Source organism: Budorcas taxicolor, chromosome 17 (genome assembly GCF_023091745.1).
Source record: "Budorcas taxicolor isolate Tak-1 chromosome 17, Takin1.1, whole genome shotgun sequence".
NCBI lineage: Eukaryota > Metazoa > Chordata > Mammalia > Artiodactyla > Bovidae > Budorcas > Budorcas taxicolor.
The window spans coordinates 46,861,216-46,879,036 of NC_068926.1; the positions used below are offsets into that span (position 1 = coordinate 46,861,216).

General features: G+C 38.2%; 1 protein-coding gene across 1 annotated transcript in view; it reads right to left on the minus strand.

The window, feature by feature from the left end:
- Positions 1-17,821, minus strand: part of PIWIL1 (piwi like RNA-mediated gene silencing 1) — a 35,520-nt gene that overhangs the window by 12,199 nt on the left and 5,500 nt on the right. The window contains exons 3-12 of the mRNA XM_052654797.1: positions 13,551-13,676; positions 12,829-13,043; positions 12,338-12,459; positions 11,219-11,299; positions 9,828-10,025; positions 9,221-9,332; positions 2,984-3,110; positions 2,644-2,761; positions 1,606-1,720; positions 173-360 (exon numbers count right to left, since the gene is read on the minus strand). Of these exons, the coding sequence (XP_052510757.1) occupies positions 173-360; positions 1,606-1,720; positions 2,644-2,761; positions 2,984-3,110; positions 9,221-9,332; positions 9,828-10,025; positions 11,219-11,299; positions 12,338-12,459; positions 12,829-13,043; positions 13,551-13,676 (1,402 nt within the window). The remainder of the gene's footprint in view (positions 1-172; positions 361-1,605; positions 1,721-2,643; positions 2,762-2,983; positions 3,111-9,220; positions 9,333-9,827; positions 10,026-11,218; positions 11,300-12,337; positions 12,460-12,828; positions 13,044-13,550; positions 13,677-17,821) is intronic.

Below are 17,821 nucleotides of genomic sequence, written 5' to 3' on the forward strand. Positions count from 1 at the left end.
TTTGTCCCACTCATTCTTAGTGACTCGAACACATTTCTGTGTCCACCATACGAGGAACTTTATCAGATCTTTAAGATAATTTAATGTTTTTAATAGTTTTAACAGTTTGAGTTCCCACCTTCCAAATGACTATGAGTCAATTTTCAGAGTAGAAATGACTTGATAAACTTACATTATTGCTTTTTTCATTTGTATGCCCATGGCTGGTGTAACTTTAAATAGATTTTGTATCAACGAATTGGCTGCTTCATAATTTCTTCGAGTATAGATCAACAACCAGTTATCTAGTGGCTTAACACTAATTAATGGTGCACCTCTTGTTTCTTTTGACCAATCTGCAAATTGTGGATTGTAATCAAACTAGAAGAAAGTTCAGAGACATTGTAAATTCCATTGTAAGTTCTCAGGGATAAAGCCAAAAATTCTTCAGTAATTCTACCATGGCATAGTGTAAATCTCAAAGTACTACTTTTTAATTTGAACTGCAGTCATAAACAAAATGGTTTACGTGAGGAAAAAGAAAAATATATTTAAAGGATTACAGCAATTTTATTTAAAATACACTCATATTAACAGCTGCCACTCAAGTGCTCACCTGCCTATAACAGTATCTTAAGCTATAGCCCTTTTTAAAATCTTTTATAAAATCTTACAAGGATAGGTACTATTTACCTTATGATAAAGATATAAAAAAACAAGGCCTTGAAAGTTAAGTGACTTTATGACTGAGGTGTCAGATACTGAGGGCAAGCTATGAAAACATCTGACAGTAAGGCAGAAAGCTAACACATAACTCAAAGTACAGTGCCCTATATCACAGAGGGAAAAGCCTGCTTTTTACATGTCCTACCCACCTCCTGAGCAACTCTTATACAAGAATATATATTTACTACAAAGGATAATAAAGAAATAGCAATTAAAATATTAAGCTACATGATTAGGTTGTTATCCATAGAACATTTCAAAAACAGAAGAGCACAGCTTTTTATAAAGGGATTTTTTAAATTTTGGTACTTGTAGTGTTTTGATTACACAAAAACATATTTTAGAATACTTGCTTTCCTTTTCTGGAGATAAGATATAAAAGGTATCACAATATTTCATATATATATATATATCTCTCTCTCCATATATGTGTGTATGTGTGCAAATATATATATCCCTAACAAACAAAGTCAGACATGACTGAAGCAACTTAGCAGCAGCAGCAGCAACAAACAAATGGTCCAGGAAAAAAATGAAGCTAAATAAACAGGGAGTTTTCCACATAAAAGTTCACTGTAGTGGTAGACAAAATATCAACCCAATTAGATACTTAAGAGACTTCCACTATACCTCAATTTAAAAAATTCAGGTTATTTAAAAAATTAAGCCACCTATTATCTCAGTCTCACAGATGGTTTTGAAGAGAAGCAACAGGCTTTGCTTTCTTGAGTGTTTCCAACATTTCCTCCTCCTGTATTCAGATTGGTGGACAAAGAGAGGCTGTGGGTCAGGGAAAAGAGGAAAGGACTACACTGGCATGCAATTAGGTTATTTGTGCTTGCTTTATTGTGAATCTGAACCAAACCTGATTTCACTGACAACTTTTAAGAACTGCCTTACTGTTTTTCCACCTTGATGAATCTTTTCTGCTTGCAAAATTCTTCCTGAGAAGGACAGTAAGTTGGAGTCAAAGCTCAAACCCCAGTCTCGAAGCTCCCTCTGCACATTATCATCTCTGTAAATTTAACATATTGCTTATCACTAAATGTAAGGAAACAGCAAAAACTAATATACACAAGCAAATAGAGACCCAGTGCAACCTATAACAAACGTCAATGTTTCTTTCAGGATTGAAATACTGGTGAGAATGCTAGGAAACACAGAAATGTTTTTCTCTTATTATGTCTATGTTTCCCTTCACAATATCCTTTCATTTAAAATTCTGATGCCCAAACTATCTCCTCCTCAAAGTAAACACAATGCTGTCACAATTTCACTTTCTATTTTATTCTCTTTTTCTAACAGAATTAGAAATATCATGGTTTAACTTAACATGAAAGTCACTCAGTCACGTCTGACTCTTTACAACCCCATGTACAGTCCATGGAATTCTCCAGGCCAGAATACTGGAGGGCATAGCCTTTGCCTTCTCCAGGGGATCTTCCCAACCCAGGGGTTGAACCCAGGTCTCCCGCATTGCAGGCAGATTCTTTACCAGCTGAGCCACAAGGGAAGCCCAAGAATACTGGAGTGGGTAGCCTATCCCTTCTCCAGCAGCCTTTGCCTTCTCCAGGGGATCTTCCCAACCCAGGGATCGAACCCAGGTCTCCCGCATTGCAGGCAGATTCTTGACCAGCTGAGCCACAAGGGAAGCCCAAGAATACTGGAGTGGGTAAACCTATCCCTTCTCCAGCAGATCTTCCCGATCCAGGAACTGAACCCAGATCTCCTGCACTGCAGGTGATTCTTCACCAACTGAGCTAATTATCCCCTGACAAACAGCAGCCTCACTTAGAAACATGAAGAACCCACCCTGAATACTGAAAATACACATAAAAACAAAATTACTTTCTGTCATTCCCCTGAGAAAGTCACTCCTCCAAACCCACATAAAATAAAGAACTGAAAACATACCCCAGGAAAGCATAGATGACTTACTTATGAATATAATCAATCAGTCTTCCTACTTCACGCTGCCTTTGCTCTGGAGTTAGTCTTGTATGAACAGCCAAGTCTTTCATCACATTAAAATCATTACGCATTTTATCAGTTAAACCTTTAAACAGAATAAAACTATACAGTTAAAGAAACAAGAATCGTGTCTAACTATATGGAATGTAGGGTGGTGATGAGTGAAAGAACTCCCAGGAGACAAACCAGTTTTAAGGGTCAGGCTAGTGGTGGGGAGGATGGGTGCGGTAAAGGAATGTTTAAATGGCTTCTAGAACTGAAGGGGAGCTACGCAGTGGCTTCATCCGATGAAGACAAGTCAGCATACCTGTGAGGTAGCAGAGCTCAGGGATAAGCATGGCTGGGCCTGGTAATGTGCCGCCAGGGCCTCTCCTTCTCTTAGGTTGACTGACCAAAACTGGCTGTTTCAAGTCAGTGATTTCCTGGTTATATTGCTATTTAAGGGAAGAAAGATATTGCTGTTCACAGTAAATGCCTTTAGTAACATGTTAAGGGACAAAAAAAGTTTCACTTTTTAAAACGAAGCATATATGCTAATAGCAAGGCTAGTATCTGTTTCCAAGTAAAACACACTGTCTTTCTGGTCCTACTAAAATAGGTTGTGATTTATAGACTCATCTTGTCCCCTAAAAACTTAAATGGTCAAGGATGGTAAGTTTTGACTTTCTGTTACATTTCTATTTACTTCATTTTTTTGACTTCTTGGTTCAGAAGCAGTAGTCTGTGTAACTAACAGCATAAGTCCTCTAAAACTACTCATAGTAAGGATGAGCTCATGAAAGAAGTCTCACGCTAAGAATAAAGGGGGGAGGGAAAATGTGTGTACTCTATGGAACAGTGTTAATCAGGGAAAGTTGAAAGTTTACTTTGCAGTTGAATTTCAACTGAGCAGTATTAAGGTTCCCCATCTTTTAAGATTGCCCACATGCAATCACTGTCTAAGATTAGATTTACAATATGTAAAGAGATCAAACATGTTGATGTCTAGGATCTAACATGTGTGAGACAGGCCTCTGGCCTCCAGGTCAGCGCTACAGTTCTAGACCACAGCAGACCTCTTGCGTTCCCTTCACTAAGTGCTTCTGGCCCTGTCTCCTGAAGACCTATCATTTCCTGTATCCTCTTCTAGCATCGCTATCCTGGTTAATTTAGCTCTAACTTTATTCTCAAATAAAATCACATCTGCAGTAAGCATACAAGACAGTAGTACCATCACAGCCATTTCATGAGTGTTGCTCTCTCCAGAAGACTATTCTACCTGCCCATTCCTTCTTCCTGGCATACAATCAAGGTCCTGGCCACCTACCATCATGAAGTAAGAGACCACGAATTTTAGCTTGCACTGACTCTGTCCTACACTCAACTCTTTACCAATCATCCAGGCAAAAAAAATTCTAAGTAGAACATGCATGTGTGACCTCTGCTCCACTTATCTGTATTATTTATTTTATACTATTTTTATTAGGGGTCTATTAACAGTCACCCTGCTTACACACCATTCACTTGGGTATACACACAAGCTGGGTAGTGATTTCAGAAGTATTCCTATTTCTCTATTTAACCAAAGGACCTTAAAACGCATAATTCTTAATTACAGAGCCATGGGATTTTCCTCTTATACTCTTAGTACGTAAAAGAAAGCCTGTCAATTCTTTTAACACTTCCCCCTACATCTGAAGAACTAGCACTTTCATTTCTGTTTAATATTAGATTTTTAAAGTTATTCACCATGATCTTCCCTTCCAAAGGCCCTTCTCTCCCACCCTGGGTATTTCCTAGATATTCTCTTCAACATATAATATCTAAGCCATCACTTATTACTAAAACTGAATTTCCACTGAGAAGCTTTAAGAATGCCTTATTTCTTTCACATATTTCAAATCCACCCAACTGTTAACATATTATATCTGAAGTCTTTGCACAGACTGGAGATCACCTAAAGAGTAAATATATAGCAACTGGGGACCTGAGGCAGAACCCTGAAGTATGTCAACATTTAAAAGGTCACTTGTGGAAGAACAAGCAGGCATGTAAGATTCGGTACTAGTCAGAGAAGGGGAGAATTTTCCTTGATCTTGCTTCAGGTTTAAATCAACTTTCAACTGTGTCCTCTCTGTATTTGCTGCTGATGTATACCAACTCTTCCCATCCCTGATCGTGATTATTCAAATGAACTACAGAAAAATGCCAGAACTCGTTTGTCACAGTAACCTCTGACACTCAGAAGAATCTAGGTCAAACATGGTTCAAATCCACAAGGAATTTTCAGAGGTTAAAAACAGCAGTAGGGAAATCAAGCTGAGATGACCCTTGGCCTGTTTTCATTTTGCCAGAGTAAGACCAGTTCTTAATGCAACTTCTTAGGGCATCATTTCCCTCCAGAGTGGCATCTGATCTTCTCATTCACAGGAGAGCAGCTGAAGATCAGGCAGCAATGGATTTTTCAGCAAAAAGACATTCAAAGATCACCAGTCAGATGAATACTTTTGACATTATATATATATACACACACACATAATAGTTCATTTATTCCACTTGTTAGAAAAAAGAAATAATCTACAGAAAGTAGAAAAAAGTTATATAAATTTTAGCACTTCAAAAACAAGCTTTAAATTTTAATTGATGTGTTTTCCTGCACTTCTGACAGAGCACATCAAATGGGAAGTGACTTCTAAGGATTTAGGAGGCAGATCTGCTCATCTCTGACCACTACAACATTTGATGCCTTCCTACAGAAACATTTTACTTTTTCTTCTAGTCAGTAGCTGTTCTTTCTATTAGGTTGGTGCAGAAGTAACTGCAGTTTTACACTGTTGAACTTTGCCATTTGATATTGGAATACATTCTTAAATAAATGTGGTTATACATCATGTTAATGTACATTTCTTGCTTTATGTTTTTTTGCTAATGACTTATTACTTGCTGCTTATATTTATTTTAGACTATAGAAATGTTGGAGAAGGCAATGGCACCCCACTCCAGTACTCTTGCCTGGAAAATCCCATGGGCGGAAGAGCCTGGTGGGCTGCAGTCCATGCGGTCACGAACAATCGGAAACGACTGAGCGACTTCACTTTCACTTTTCACTTTCATGCACTGGAGAAGGAAATGGCAACCCACTCCAGTGTTCTTGCCAGGAGAATCTCAGGGACAGGGGAGCCTGGTGGGCTGCCGTCTATGGGGTCGCACAGAGTCGGACACGACTGATGCAACTTAGCAGCAGCAGCATAGAAATGTTACACAAAAAGCAAATTCAAGCAATATTTTTTTTAGTCCAAAATGGATCATAAAGCAGCAGAGACAACTTACAACAATACATGTGGCCCAGGAACTGCTAACACATGTACACTGCAGAAGTTTTACAAAAGACACAAGAGATGTGACGATGAGGAAAACAGCGGCCGGGCATCAGAAATGGACAACGACCAACTGAGAGCATCACTGAACCTGACCCTCTTACAGTTATACCAGACGCTGCTGCAGAACTCATCGTCAACCATTCTATGGTCATTCTGCATTTGAAGCAAACTGGAAAGGTGAAAAAGTTCCACAAATGGGTGCCTCACAAGCTGACCACAAACCAAAAAACTAGTTTTGAATTGTCTTCTTATTCTATGCAACAATATCAAAAGTGGATTTTATACAACTGGCAACAACCAGCTCAGTGGTTAGACTGAGAAGCAGCTCCAAAGCACTTCCCAAAGACAAACTTGCGCCAAAAAATATTTTTCTGGCCATCTGATGCTCGTATGATCCACTACAGTTTTCTGAATCCCAGCGAAAACATTACCTATGAAAGTTATGCTCAGCAAATTGATGAGACGCACCAAAAACTGCAAGCCTGCAGCCAGTATTAGTCAACAAAACAGGCCCACTTCTCCACAACAATGCCTAACCTCACATCACATAATCAACGCTTCAAAAGTTGAAACAATTGGGCTACAAGGTTTTGCCTCATCTGCCTTATTCACCTGACCTTGTGCCAACTGACTACCACTTTTTCAAGTATCTCGACAACTTTCTATAGGCAAAATGCTTCCACAACCAGCAGAAGGCAGCAAATGCTTTCCAAGAGTTCATCTAATCCTGAAGCACAGATTTTTACACTATAGGAATAAACAAACTTATTTCTTATTGGCAAAAATGTGTTGATTTGAATGCTCCCTATTTTGGTTAATAAAGATATGTTGGATCCTAGTTATGAAAGACTAGAGATCTCTTCAAGAAAATTACAGATACCAAGGGAACATTTCATGCAAAGATGGGCACAATAAAGGAAATAAACAGTATGGACCTAATAGAAGCAGGAAAAAAAAGAAAAGAAGAAGAGGTGGCAAGAATACACAGAAGAACGGTACAAAAAAGATCTTAATGACCCAGATAACCATGATGGTGTGATCACTCACCAAGAGCAAGATATCCTGGAGTGCAAAGTCAAATAGGCCTGAGGAAGCATCACTTTGAACAAAGCTAGTGGAGGTGATGGAATTCCAGCTGAGCTATTTCAAATCCTAAAAGATGATACTGTTAAAGTGCTGCACTCAATATGCCAGCAAATTTGGAAAACTCAGCAGTGGCCACAGGACTGGAAAAGGTCAGTTTTCATTCTAATCCCAAAGAAAGGCTATGTCAAAGAATGTTTAAATTACCACAAAATTCCACTCATCTTCCACACTAGCAAAGTAATGCTCAAAATTCTCCAAGTTAAGGCTTCAACAGTACGTGAACCAAGAACTTTCAGATGTACAAGGTGGATTTAGAAAAGGTAGAGGAACCAGAGATCAAACTGCCAACATCCACTGGATCATAGAAAAAGCAAGAGAATCCCAGAAAAACATCTAATTCTGCTTCCTTGACACTAAAGCCTTTGACTGTGTGGCTCACAAACATACTGGAAGATTCTGAAAAAGATGGGAATACCAGACCACCTGACCCTCCTCCTGAGAAATCCATATGCAGGTCAAGAAGCAACGGTTAGAACTGGACATGGAACAACACACTGGTTCCAAATCGGGAAAGGAGTATGTCAAGGCTGTATATTGTCACCATGCATATGCAGAGTACATCATGCGAAATGCTGGGCTAGATGAAGCATAAGCTGGAATCAAGATTGCCAGGAGAAATACCAATAAGCTCAGATATGCAGATGACACCACCCTTATGGCAGAAAGCAAAGACAAACTAAAGAGCCTCTTGATGAAAGTGAAAGAGGAGAGTGAAAAAGTTGGCTTAAAACTCAGCATTCAGAAAACGAAGATCATGGCACCCAGTCCCGTAACTTCATGGCAAAGAGATGGGGAAACAATGGAAACAGTAGCAGACTTTTATTTTCTTGGGCTCCAAAATCACTGCAGATGGTGACTGCAGCCATGAAATTAAAAGGTGCTTGCTCTTTGGAAGAAAAGCTATGACAAACTTAGACAGAATATTAAAAAGCAGAGACATTACTGACAAAAGGTCTGTTCAGTCAAAGCTATGGTTTTTCCAATAGTCATGTATGGATGTGAGAGATGGACCATAAATAAAGTTGAGTGCCAAAGAATTAATGCTTTTGAACTGTGCTGTTGGAGAAGACTCTTGAGAGTCCCCTGAACAGCAAGGAGATCAAACCAGTCAATCCTAAAGGAAATCAGTCCTGAACATTCATTGGAAGGACTGATGCTGAAGTTCTAGTACTTTGGCCACCTGATGCAAAGAACTGACTCACTGGAAAAGACCCTGGTGCTGGGAAAGATTGAAGGCAGGAGGGGAAGGGGACAACAGAGGATGAGATGGTGAATGGCATCACCGACTTGATGGACACGAGTTTGAGGAAGCTCCAGGAGTTGGCGATGGACAGGAAAGCCTGGCGTGTTGCAGTCCACGGGGTTGCAGAGAGTCAGACATGACTGATCAACTGAACTGAACTGATGATGACTTGAAATTCATGGTCCAAAGCCACAAATTACTTTTGTACAAACTTAATATTACTTGCCTCTGGTGTCTTTTTCAATTTAGTGATCACTGTGCCAAAAGCTAGAATCATCTTTTACAAACTGGTGCTAGAAGATCAACCACTGAACTTACTATCTAATCTCCATGAAACAAGTTTGTCTGAATTCTATCAACATGTTAGACAAAGATTAAGAGTTAACCCATTTGCAGATTTATCACAACTGATGCTAAGGGTTCAAAGACCTTGAGCTGCCATTGCCAGATGAAGTTTTTGAAGAAGTGCTAGTTACAGAAAGACAGTATGGTAAGCTGTTAACTTGTATTTTTTATCATCTATTATCTATTTGTCCTCTACAGGGTTAAGCTCAAACGTAATCCTGAATCCACTTCAGAAAAAGAACCAGGAAAGAGCACATCTCACTTGCTTATGAGCTAACTATGCTGTGACTGGCTTGATAAACATATTTATATACAGCTTTAAGAGCCACTTGTTCCATATGTATTAGAAAATTCATTAGCTATTAGAAAATTCTACTGAAGGTATTTCAGATTTCTCCTAAGGTCTAAGCAATTCACATTAAAAAGATAAAAAGCAATATTAATGTCTTACCTTCCTATAGTACTCTAAGAAACTGACTTCAGAGCCATCTGCTTTTTTAAAGGTACTCTTTGGATTCTGGTCCCAGTCAATATCATCTACTCTGTATGTTTTGTTGTTATACCTATGACCAGTTGAGATTTGTCAATATTTGATTAAAACACATAGAAATGTTAAAGAAAAAAGAAAAAACTAGACAACATACACTTTATAGAAAATAAAATTTCAAATCATTTGGTAATGTGCAATAGTATAGAAAGAACAGGAAACAAATTTCTTAACAGCTGTGAAGCCTGGTATGCTACAGTCTGTGGGGTTACAGAGTTGGACATGACTGAGCAACTGAACTGATGCTAGATGGATGTGGATGTAACCAAATTAATATTAGAAAATAAAATTATAACTAAAAAGGATAGAAATAATTGGGTATTTCTCCTTTTCAGATAAGTATATTCCCCCCAAACTTTTAACTCTTGAGAGAGGTTGTAAGTTTCCCTCCCATTTCTGTGCTACTCTTCCCTCTCAATCTTAAACCCTACTTTCCAACTAACATTTTAGGGCTAGAAAGCCGAAACATCTTAAGACTTGTAAAATTAGTTTGCTTTCTTAAAAGTCTTACTTGGTGAGAACAATTAAACCAATCAGTTCCTTAGACACTTGTTCTTGAAATTTGTGTTCTTCGGTTTGATGAAACAAGTTGAACATGAAATCTAAAACAGTTTCACTTCGAAGAACTTTATGACTGACATCAGTGCAGAGCATGATGTTATTTTCATACTGAAGAATAGAAGTAGTGAAGCCAGGCCAAATCACCAATCTGTCAAATGGAATGAAAGCCATGAAGTAACTCCTATGAATATCCCAATATGCTTTGTATGTAACAAGTTGTTTTTTACCTTTATTAGCTAGGTCAAAAGGATAAGTCTTTTAGTAAATTTACTTATCTTTTTCAGATACTGATCTTTTTAAGATCTCCAACAATGAATGTTATTTTATAATAACATTATAATTTCCATTTTAAATTAATACACTAACTTTACTAAATTTTTATGTTGATCTAAAAACTTGGAAAGTCTAATTGAAAATATCTACAATTATTATAAATAAACCTAAACCATTTGAGTGTATATCCTGATACACTGCAGTAACTTTTGAAGCAATCATAATTAGGTGATGAGTTTTTATGATGAGTTTAGGTGATGAGCAAATATGTGTATGTATGGATGTGGAAGTGGCATCCCACTCCAGTATTCTTGCCTGGAAAATCCCATGGACTGAGGAGCCTGGTAGGCTACAGTCCATGGGGTCGCAAAGAGTCGGACACAACTGAGCAACTTCACATTCACATGGATGTGTAAGCATGTATGGATGTAAGAGATGGACCATAAAGAAAGCTGAGTGCTGAAGAACTGATGCTTTTGAACTGTGGTGTTGGAGAAGACTTTTGAGAGTCCCTTGGACTGCAAGGAGATCAAACCAGTCAACGCTAAAGGAAATCGGTCCAGAATATTCATTGTAAGGACTGATGCTGAAACTGAAGCTCCAATACTTTGGCCACCTGATGTGAAGAGCTGATTCACTGGAAAAGACCATGATGCTGGGAAAATTGAAGGCAGGAGGAGAAGGGGACAACAGAGGATGAGATGGTTGGATGGCATTACCGACTCAATGGACATGAGTTTGAGCAAGCTCCAGGAGCTGGTGATGGACAAGGAAGCCTCACGTGCTGCAGTCTATGGGGTTGCAAAGGGTCGGACATGACTGAGCAACTAAAGAGCAAATATAAACTTTGTGCTGGAAAACGCTATGCTTTTTCCCTGTGACTAGTAAATATCACATGATCTTTAAAGATCCAGGTATTCTGGGATGTCTCCTTTATTGTTCAAACCAAGTTAAATGTTCATTTAATGTGATGGGTGCCATTTAACAGCCACAGTAAATCTGATCATTTCAAAATAGAGCATCACTTTCAAAGTCTATGATTAAAGAAACTTCCCAATTTATACAAACCTATGATTTGGAATATCAATTGGGTCACTTGGGTTATAGTAATTCCGTCCAATTTGTTGCAAATTCATGATCTTCAAAAGCCTAGAATTTGAAAAGTCAGAATAATGACTACTGATAAGTATCCCATACTACAATTAGAATGGCATATTGCTTACAGCAGAGGTTGGCAAACTATGGCTTGTAGGTGGGCCAAATCCAGCCTACCTGCTGGTTTTCGTATGGCCTAAGAGCTATTTTTTTTAAACAGCTTTTAAAGGTCTAGAAAAAAATCAAAACTATAATATGCATAAAGATGCATGAATTATATGAAATTCAAGTTTCAGTGTCCATCAGTAAAGTGTCCATCATTGGAACACAGCCATGATCATACATGCTCAATGACTGCTTTTCTGCTTCAACAGCAAAGTAGAATGGTTGAGATACATCTGGCCCTTTGCAAAAAAAAAGAAAAGTTTGCCAATCCATCATTTACAAAAAAGTAAATCTCCTATTGCATTAATTCAAGTAAATATCTATCAAGATTAATCAGTAGCAGATATCTTATGACCACCTTAAAAGGGTAAATTACAAACCCCAGTATTATGTCTCACTATTCTCATACCAATTTCAGTCTCATCCAGATTGCTTCCCACTCAGCAGGGGGATAGAGGGCAGTCTTCATAAAACATGTGTCCTAGTTTTGGATTTAGAAAAAAAGAGCATCCACACTGAGAGCATGCAGTATAAGTCCTATGATGGAAGAAATAAATCTGAATAGGCCTAAATCCTGCCCTGTTTTCTGAATTGGTACCCACTGTGGGAAAGAAGGAATATAAGGTTAGTGACAGACCTCTGAGAGACTGTGTGTTCTTAATATGAGCTCAGATAGGATTTAAAAGATCTAATCTCAACACAAATAAGGAAGTGAAAGACATGACACTTGCTTAAAGCAAATAAATGAGATTTATATCAGTATATCACACCTAAAAATGATTAAAACTCAAGAGTAACCCAATGATCTTAACCAATCACTGTCAAATCTAGGTACTAAGTACACAAGTACTTACTATACATGCCGTTCAACTTTAGATTATGTTTAAAATTTCTTATTAAAATGTTAAAAGAAAAACACTAACATACCTCCTGAAAATAATATTATAGAACTGCAAACAAGTTGGTGACGTAGGTGGGAGTTCATTTGTCAGGGTGATTGTTATCCTCACATGCTCTCCATTTCTAGTCTGACTAAAAACTTCAGTAACCTGAAGCCAGAGTGGTGGAAAACCAAACTTTTGTTAAAATAAGCCCAATACATAAGCCTGTTGAATAAGGCAACAATCTGAGCCATCAAGATCAAGCTCATGAAAATTTAGAAAAGTTAAAAAAAAAAAAAATGGGTATGAGACAATGATTTTAAGTGCTTTATTATTACTTGATTATAATGATTAAGTCACTCAGGTAGATCTGAGAATGATACAATTATGCCAGAACACCCTTTGGGGGCATTATAAATCCTAACAGACAGGATCCTAACAGACTCGGGTTTCTCTGAAGACACCCTAGAATGTTTCAGTTTGGCTTCGAGGTAGAAAGCCCCATTTCCCTCTCCCCATTCCAACAACTGAAATAACCTTGTGCTGTAGTCTTTTAGGTAAAAATAATATCGTTCCATCAAAAGCATGACACCTTCCAATTAAATCCTCATGTTGAAAAAGAAGAGCTGAGCGGAGTCTTCTGGCTTCCATCAATGGATTATAGTCAATGTGATACTGATATAAGGCCCACTGGGGACGGGATGTCAATCGGAAATGGTTAGTGCTTAGCCTTACGATAATACCTGAAGAACCTGTAAAAGTAAGTCACATTCAATTAATGATATATCAAGTGTATGCTTCCTTGAAATCTTCACTGTCATGCCAAGGCAGATGCAGTTCTGTAAGCAAAGGGCTAAGAGCAACAGACAACACAAGTTCTCAGACATCTGACTTTGGGGACTACTATTCTATTTACATAAATTACTGGAAGCATCCATTCAGAAAACAATTATCCCTAAACTAAAGTAATTTACAACTGAACCAATGAAATCTTTACAGCAAAAAGCTTTAAAAGAGAAAAGTGATCTATGCAATATGTATCAAAATATTTCAGTGCAGCTGAAAACATCTATGACCTATTTCAAAACCAAAAAAGGAGAGGAAAATGGAAAAAGTATCCATGCAGTCTTTGAACAAACATACTCTTTCACCCGAGCAATTCATCATACAAATAAATACCTAAGTGAAAGTGCTTCAATTTACTGTCCTGTGTACTTGAAAAGTAATCTCATGAAACTTATTCTTAATGATTAACCTACCTGTTTTTGATTCTTTCACATGATCTAGGTTCTGTCTTGTATTCACACCAAGATCATGAAAGTCTCTACGACGACCTCCTCTCTCTGCTAATGATAACTCCTGGAATCCAGCAGATATCTGGAGTTCTTTTTTTTTTTTTAAAAAAAAAAAAGAATAACAAAGAAAAAATACATCTAAGTAATACGCAACATGACAATGCAATTCCCAAAGTACACTACGGCATGAAATCCAAAGGCTCCTGTGGTGCTATACATAGTGTGTAACAATCCTGCTAGGATGTTTTAGGTATCTGCCAACCAAAGATAACTTCTCAGCTAGAACTTCTTCCATGAAGCCCTTCCTGTCACCACCCTAGGCAAACTCAGCTCCCTCACAGGACATATATACTTTTACAAGATCAAGATGACTGGACTGATTCAAGAACTTAGAAAAATACATTTGCTGATTGGGTAATTATTTTTCTGTCTGTAGGTATAATACCACCTAAGGGCCTTAATATCAGTATTTTCACAACTTTTATGATGTAATTATAGCTGTAAGAACTGGCAGTTTATAAAATTTAAATGTGCTACCTGAATTAGAAAATGTTGAAGTTTAAAATGTAATTTCCTCACCAATTCCCTTAAAAACCAGCAGAATGGATGGGATGAGCGTGTGCATATCCTGTGACCATGATACACATCTACTGGGGTAGGTTAACTATCAGTACATAGTTACTTGCAAAAACTGTGGTTAAAATATCCAAATTATTAAGTCTTTTAATTTGTATAAAATTTTTCCAGTGGTCATGTATGGATATGAGAGTTGGACTGTCAAGAAGGCTGAGTGCTGAAGAATTGATGCTTTTGAATGGTGGCGTTGGAGAAGCCTCTTGAGAGTTCCTTGGACTGCAAGGAGATCCAACCAGTCCATCCTAAATGAAATCAGTTCTGGGTGTTCATTGGAAGGACTGATGTTGAAGCTGAACTCCAATACTTTGGCCACCTGATGCGAAGAGATGACTCACTTGAAAAGACCCTGATGCTGGGAAAGATTGAGGGCAGGGAAGGAGACGACAGAGGATGAGGTGATTGGATGGCATCACCGACTCAATGGACATGGGTTTGGGTGGACTCGGGGAGTTGGTGATGGACAGGGAGGCCTGGCATGCTGTGGTTCATGGGATCGCAGAGTCAGACATGACTGAGCGACTGAACTGAACACTTCATATAACTAGTATGATGTGAACCAAAGAACAAATACAAGCTATATAGACAAGTGTTAAACTCTAGCTTGCAGTCAACATGCATGTTACCTTGTGTAGCAGAGACTACTGACTACACAGTAAACAATATTTCATTCTTATTTTAAAAGTTTATTTAGGAAGTAACACACCTAATAGGGGATTCCCAGGTGGCATAATGGTAAAGAATCTGCCTGACAATGCAGGAGGCAAGGGTTTGAGCGCTAAGTTGCAAAGATCCCCTGAAGCAGGAAATGGCAACCTCTCCAGTATTCTTGCTTGGGAAATTCTGTGGACAGAGGAGCCTGGTAGGCTACAGTACATGTGCTCACGAAAAGTTGGACACAACTGAGTGACTGAGTGCACACACATACCTAATAGACTAAAATTTCTACCTTCCTTGCACGTAAGGATGGCCTAAGAGACTTTTGCAAAATTATTGGATGAAATTTTTGAGAAAGCACCTTAAGGGCATTAGTAGCTGGCTTTTATATTCTCCATGCCCCTAGCTGCCAGTCTTGCCTAGAATCTGGATGTGATGGCAAGAGGGAGCCCAAGCAGACATTCTGAGCAAAACTTAAGTCTTAGTGACAGAAGTCATGGACTTGGGAGAACAAAAAGATAAGGGAGACCAGTCCTCTTCTAATCACAAATGCTAAAATTAGCTTAGAACTGCCAGCTTCTCAAAGAGAAGTAATGTAGCTTAAACAAAATATATCGGTTCCTGATAAATCTTGTAAACAAGTTATTTTAATATGAGCTTCAATTTCTACACCTGAAAAACTGATTATAACAGATTTTTACTGGAGTGTGGTAAGGTTTAAGTAAGAACTTCATTTATAAAGCACTTTAAAAGTACTGCTAAATATGCTGGCTCTTGTGCCTCAAGGTTTTCAGGGGCTCTATTTTTAAGTCTTTTTATCTTAGTTTTTGTTTTAATTGGAATTTAGTTGCTTTACAATGTTGTGTTAGTTTCTGCTGTACAGAAAAGTGAATCAGCTATACATATACATATATCCCCTCTTTGTCACCACAGAGCACTGAGTTCCCAGTGCTATACAGTAGGTTCGCATTTCTCATTGTCTATGTTATACATAGCAGTGTGTATATGTCAATCTCAATCTCACAGTTTGTCCCACCCCCAGCCCCAGCCCCCTATACCCCCCTTAGTGTCTATTTGTTTGTTCTCTCTGTGTCTCTACATTTAAAAATCTTTCAGTATCTGGGGGCTTCCCTGGTGGTTCAGTGGTAAAGAATCCACCTGCCAATGCAGGAGACAAATCAGGAAGATCCCCTGGAGAAGGAAATGGCAACCCACTCCAGTATTCTTGCCTGGGAAATTATATGGACAGAGGAACCTGGCAGGCTACAGTTCCTGGGGTTGCAAAAGAGTCAGACATGACTCAGCCACTGAATAAACCCCTGGTGAACTTTTTATACTAAAGACTTTCAGCTTAAGGTGTCCACACTAACAAAGGTCAGGTATACTGAATCTAAACTGATAGCAACAACTGGTCATAAATGCTTAATTTGAATTCTTCCCTGAAAAATTTGAGTTTCTCTTGAAAAAATAGTAGTTATGGATATGAAAACCTAACTGCAAGTTTCTGAAAATAAACAATAATGAAGTCTGCTCCCCTCTCCACATACAGTACTGCTACACTAACACTTTAGTCAAATAGTGATTAACTGTCAATCTAAAAGCTGTTTTAAATGGGGATACAACTGCAGAAAGAAGAATGGAACTGGAGCAATCAACCTGCCTGACTGGACTGCACTACAAAGCTACAGCCATCAAGGCAGTGTGGTACTGGCAGAAAAACAGAAATACAGATCAATGGAATAAAACAGAAAGTCCAGAGATGAATCCACACACCTATGGACACCTTATCTTTGACAAAGGAGGCAAAAATATACAATGGAAAAAAGACAATCTTTTTAACAATTGGAAAAAAGACAACCTCTTTAACAACTGGTACTGGGAAAACTGGTCAACCACCTGTAAAAGAATGAAATTGGAACATTTTCTAACATCATAGACAAAAATAAACTCAAAATGGATTAAAGATCTAAGTATAAGACCAGAAACTATAAAACTAGAGGAAAACAGAAACAGAACACTCTCTGACACAAATCACAGCAAGACCCTCTATGGCCCTCCTCCCAGAGTAATGGAAATAAAAGCAAAATAAACAAATGGGAACGAATTAAATTAAAAGCTTTTTCACAATGAAGGAAACTATAAGCAAGGTGAAAAGGCAGCCTTCAGAATGGAAGAATAGGAAACGAAACTGACAAAGAATCTCAAAAATATACAAGCAGTTTATGCAGCTCAATACCAGAAAAATAAATGACCCAATCATAAAATAGGCCAAAGAACTAAACAGACATTTCTCCAAAGAAGACAGATGGCTAACAAACACATGAAAAGATGCTCAACATCACTCATTATCAGAGAAATGCAAATCAAAACCACAACGAGGTCTCATCACACCCCAGTCAGAATGGCTACCTTCAAAAAGTCTACAAACAATAAATGCTGGAGAGGGTGAAGAAAAGGAAACCCTCTTACACTCCTGGTGGGAATGCAAACTAGTACAGCCACTATGGAGAACAGTGTGGAGATTCCTTAAAAAACTGGAAATAGAACTGCCATAGGACCCAGCAATCCCACTGCTGGGCATACACACCAAGGAAACCAGAATTGAAAGAGACATGTATACCCCAATGTTCATCACAGCACCGTTTATAATAGCCAGGACATGGAAGCAACCTAGATGTCCATCAGTAGACGAATAGATAAGAAAGCTGTGGTACATATACACAATGGAATATTACTCAGCTATTAAAAAAAAAAGAATATATCTGAGTAAGTTCTAATGAGGTGGATGAAACTGGAACCTATTACAGAGTGAAGTAAGTCAGAAAGAAAAACACCAATAGAGTATATAAACACATATATATGGAATTTAGAAAGATGGTAACAACAACCCTATATGCAAGACAGCGAAAGAGACAGATGTAAAGGACAGATTTTTGGACTCTGTG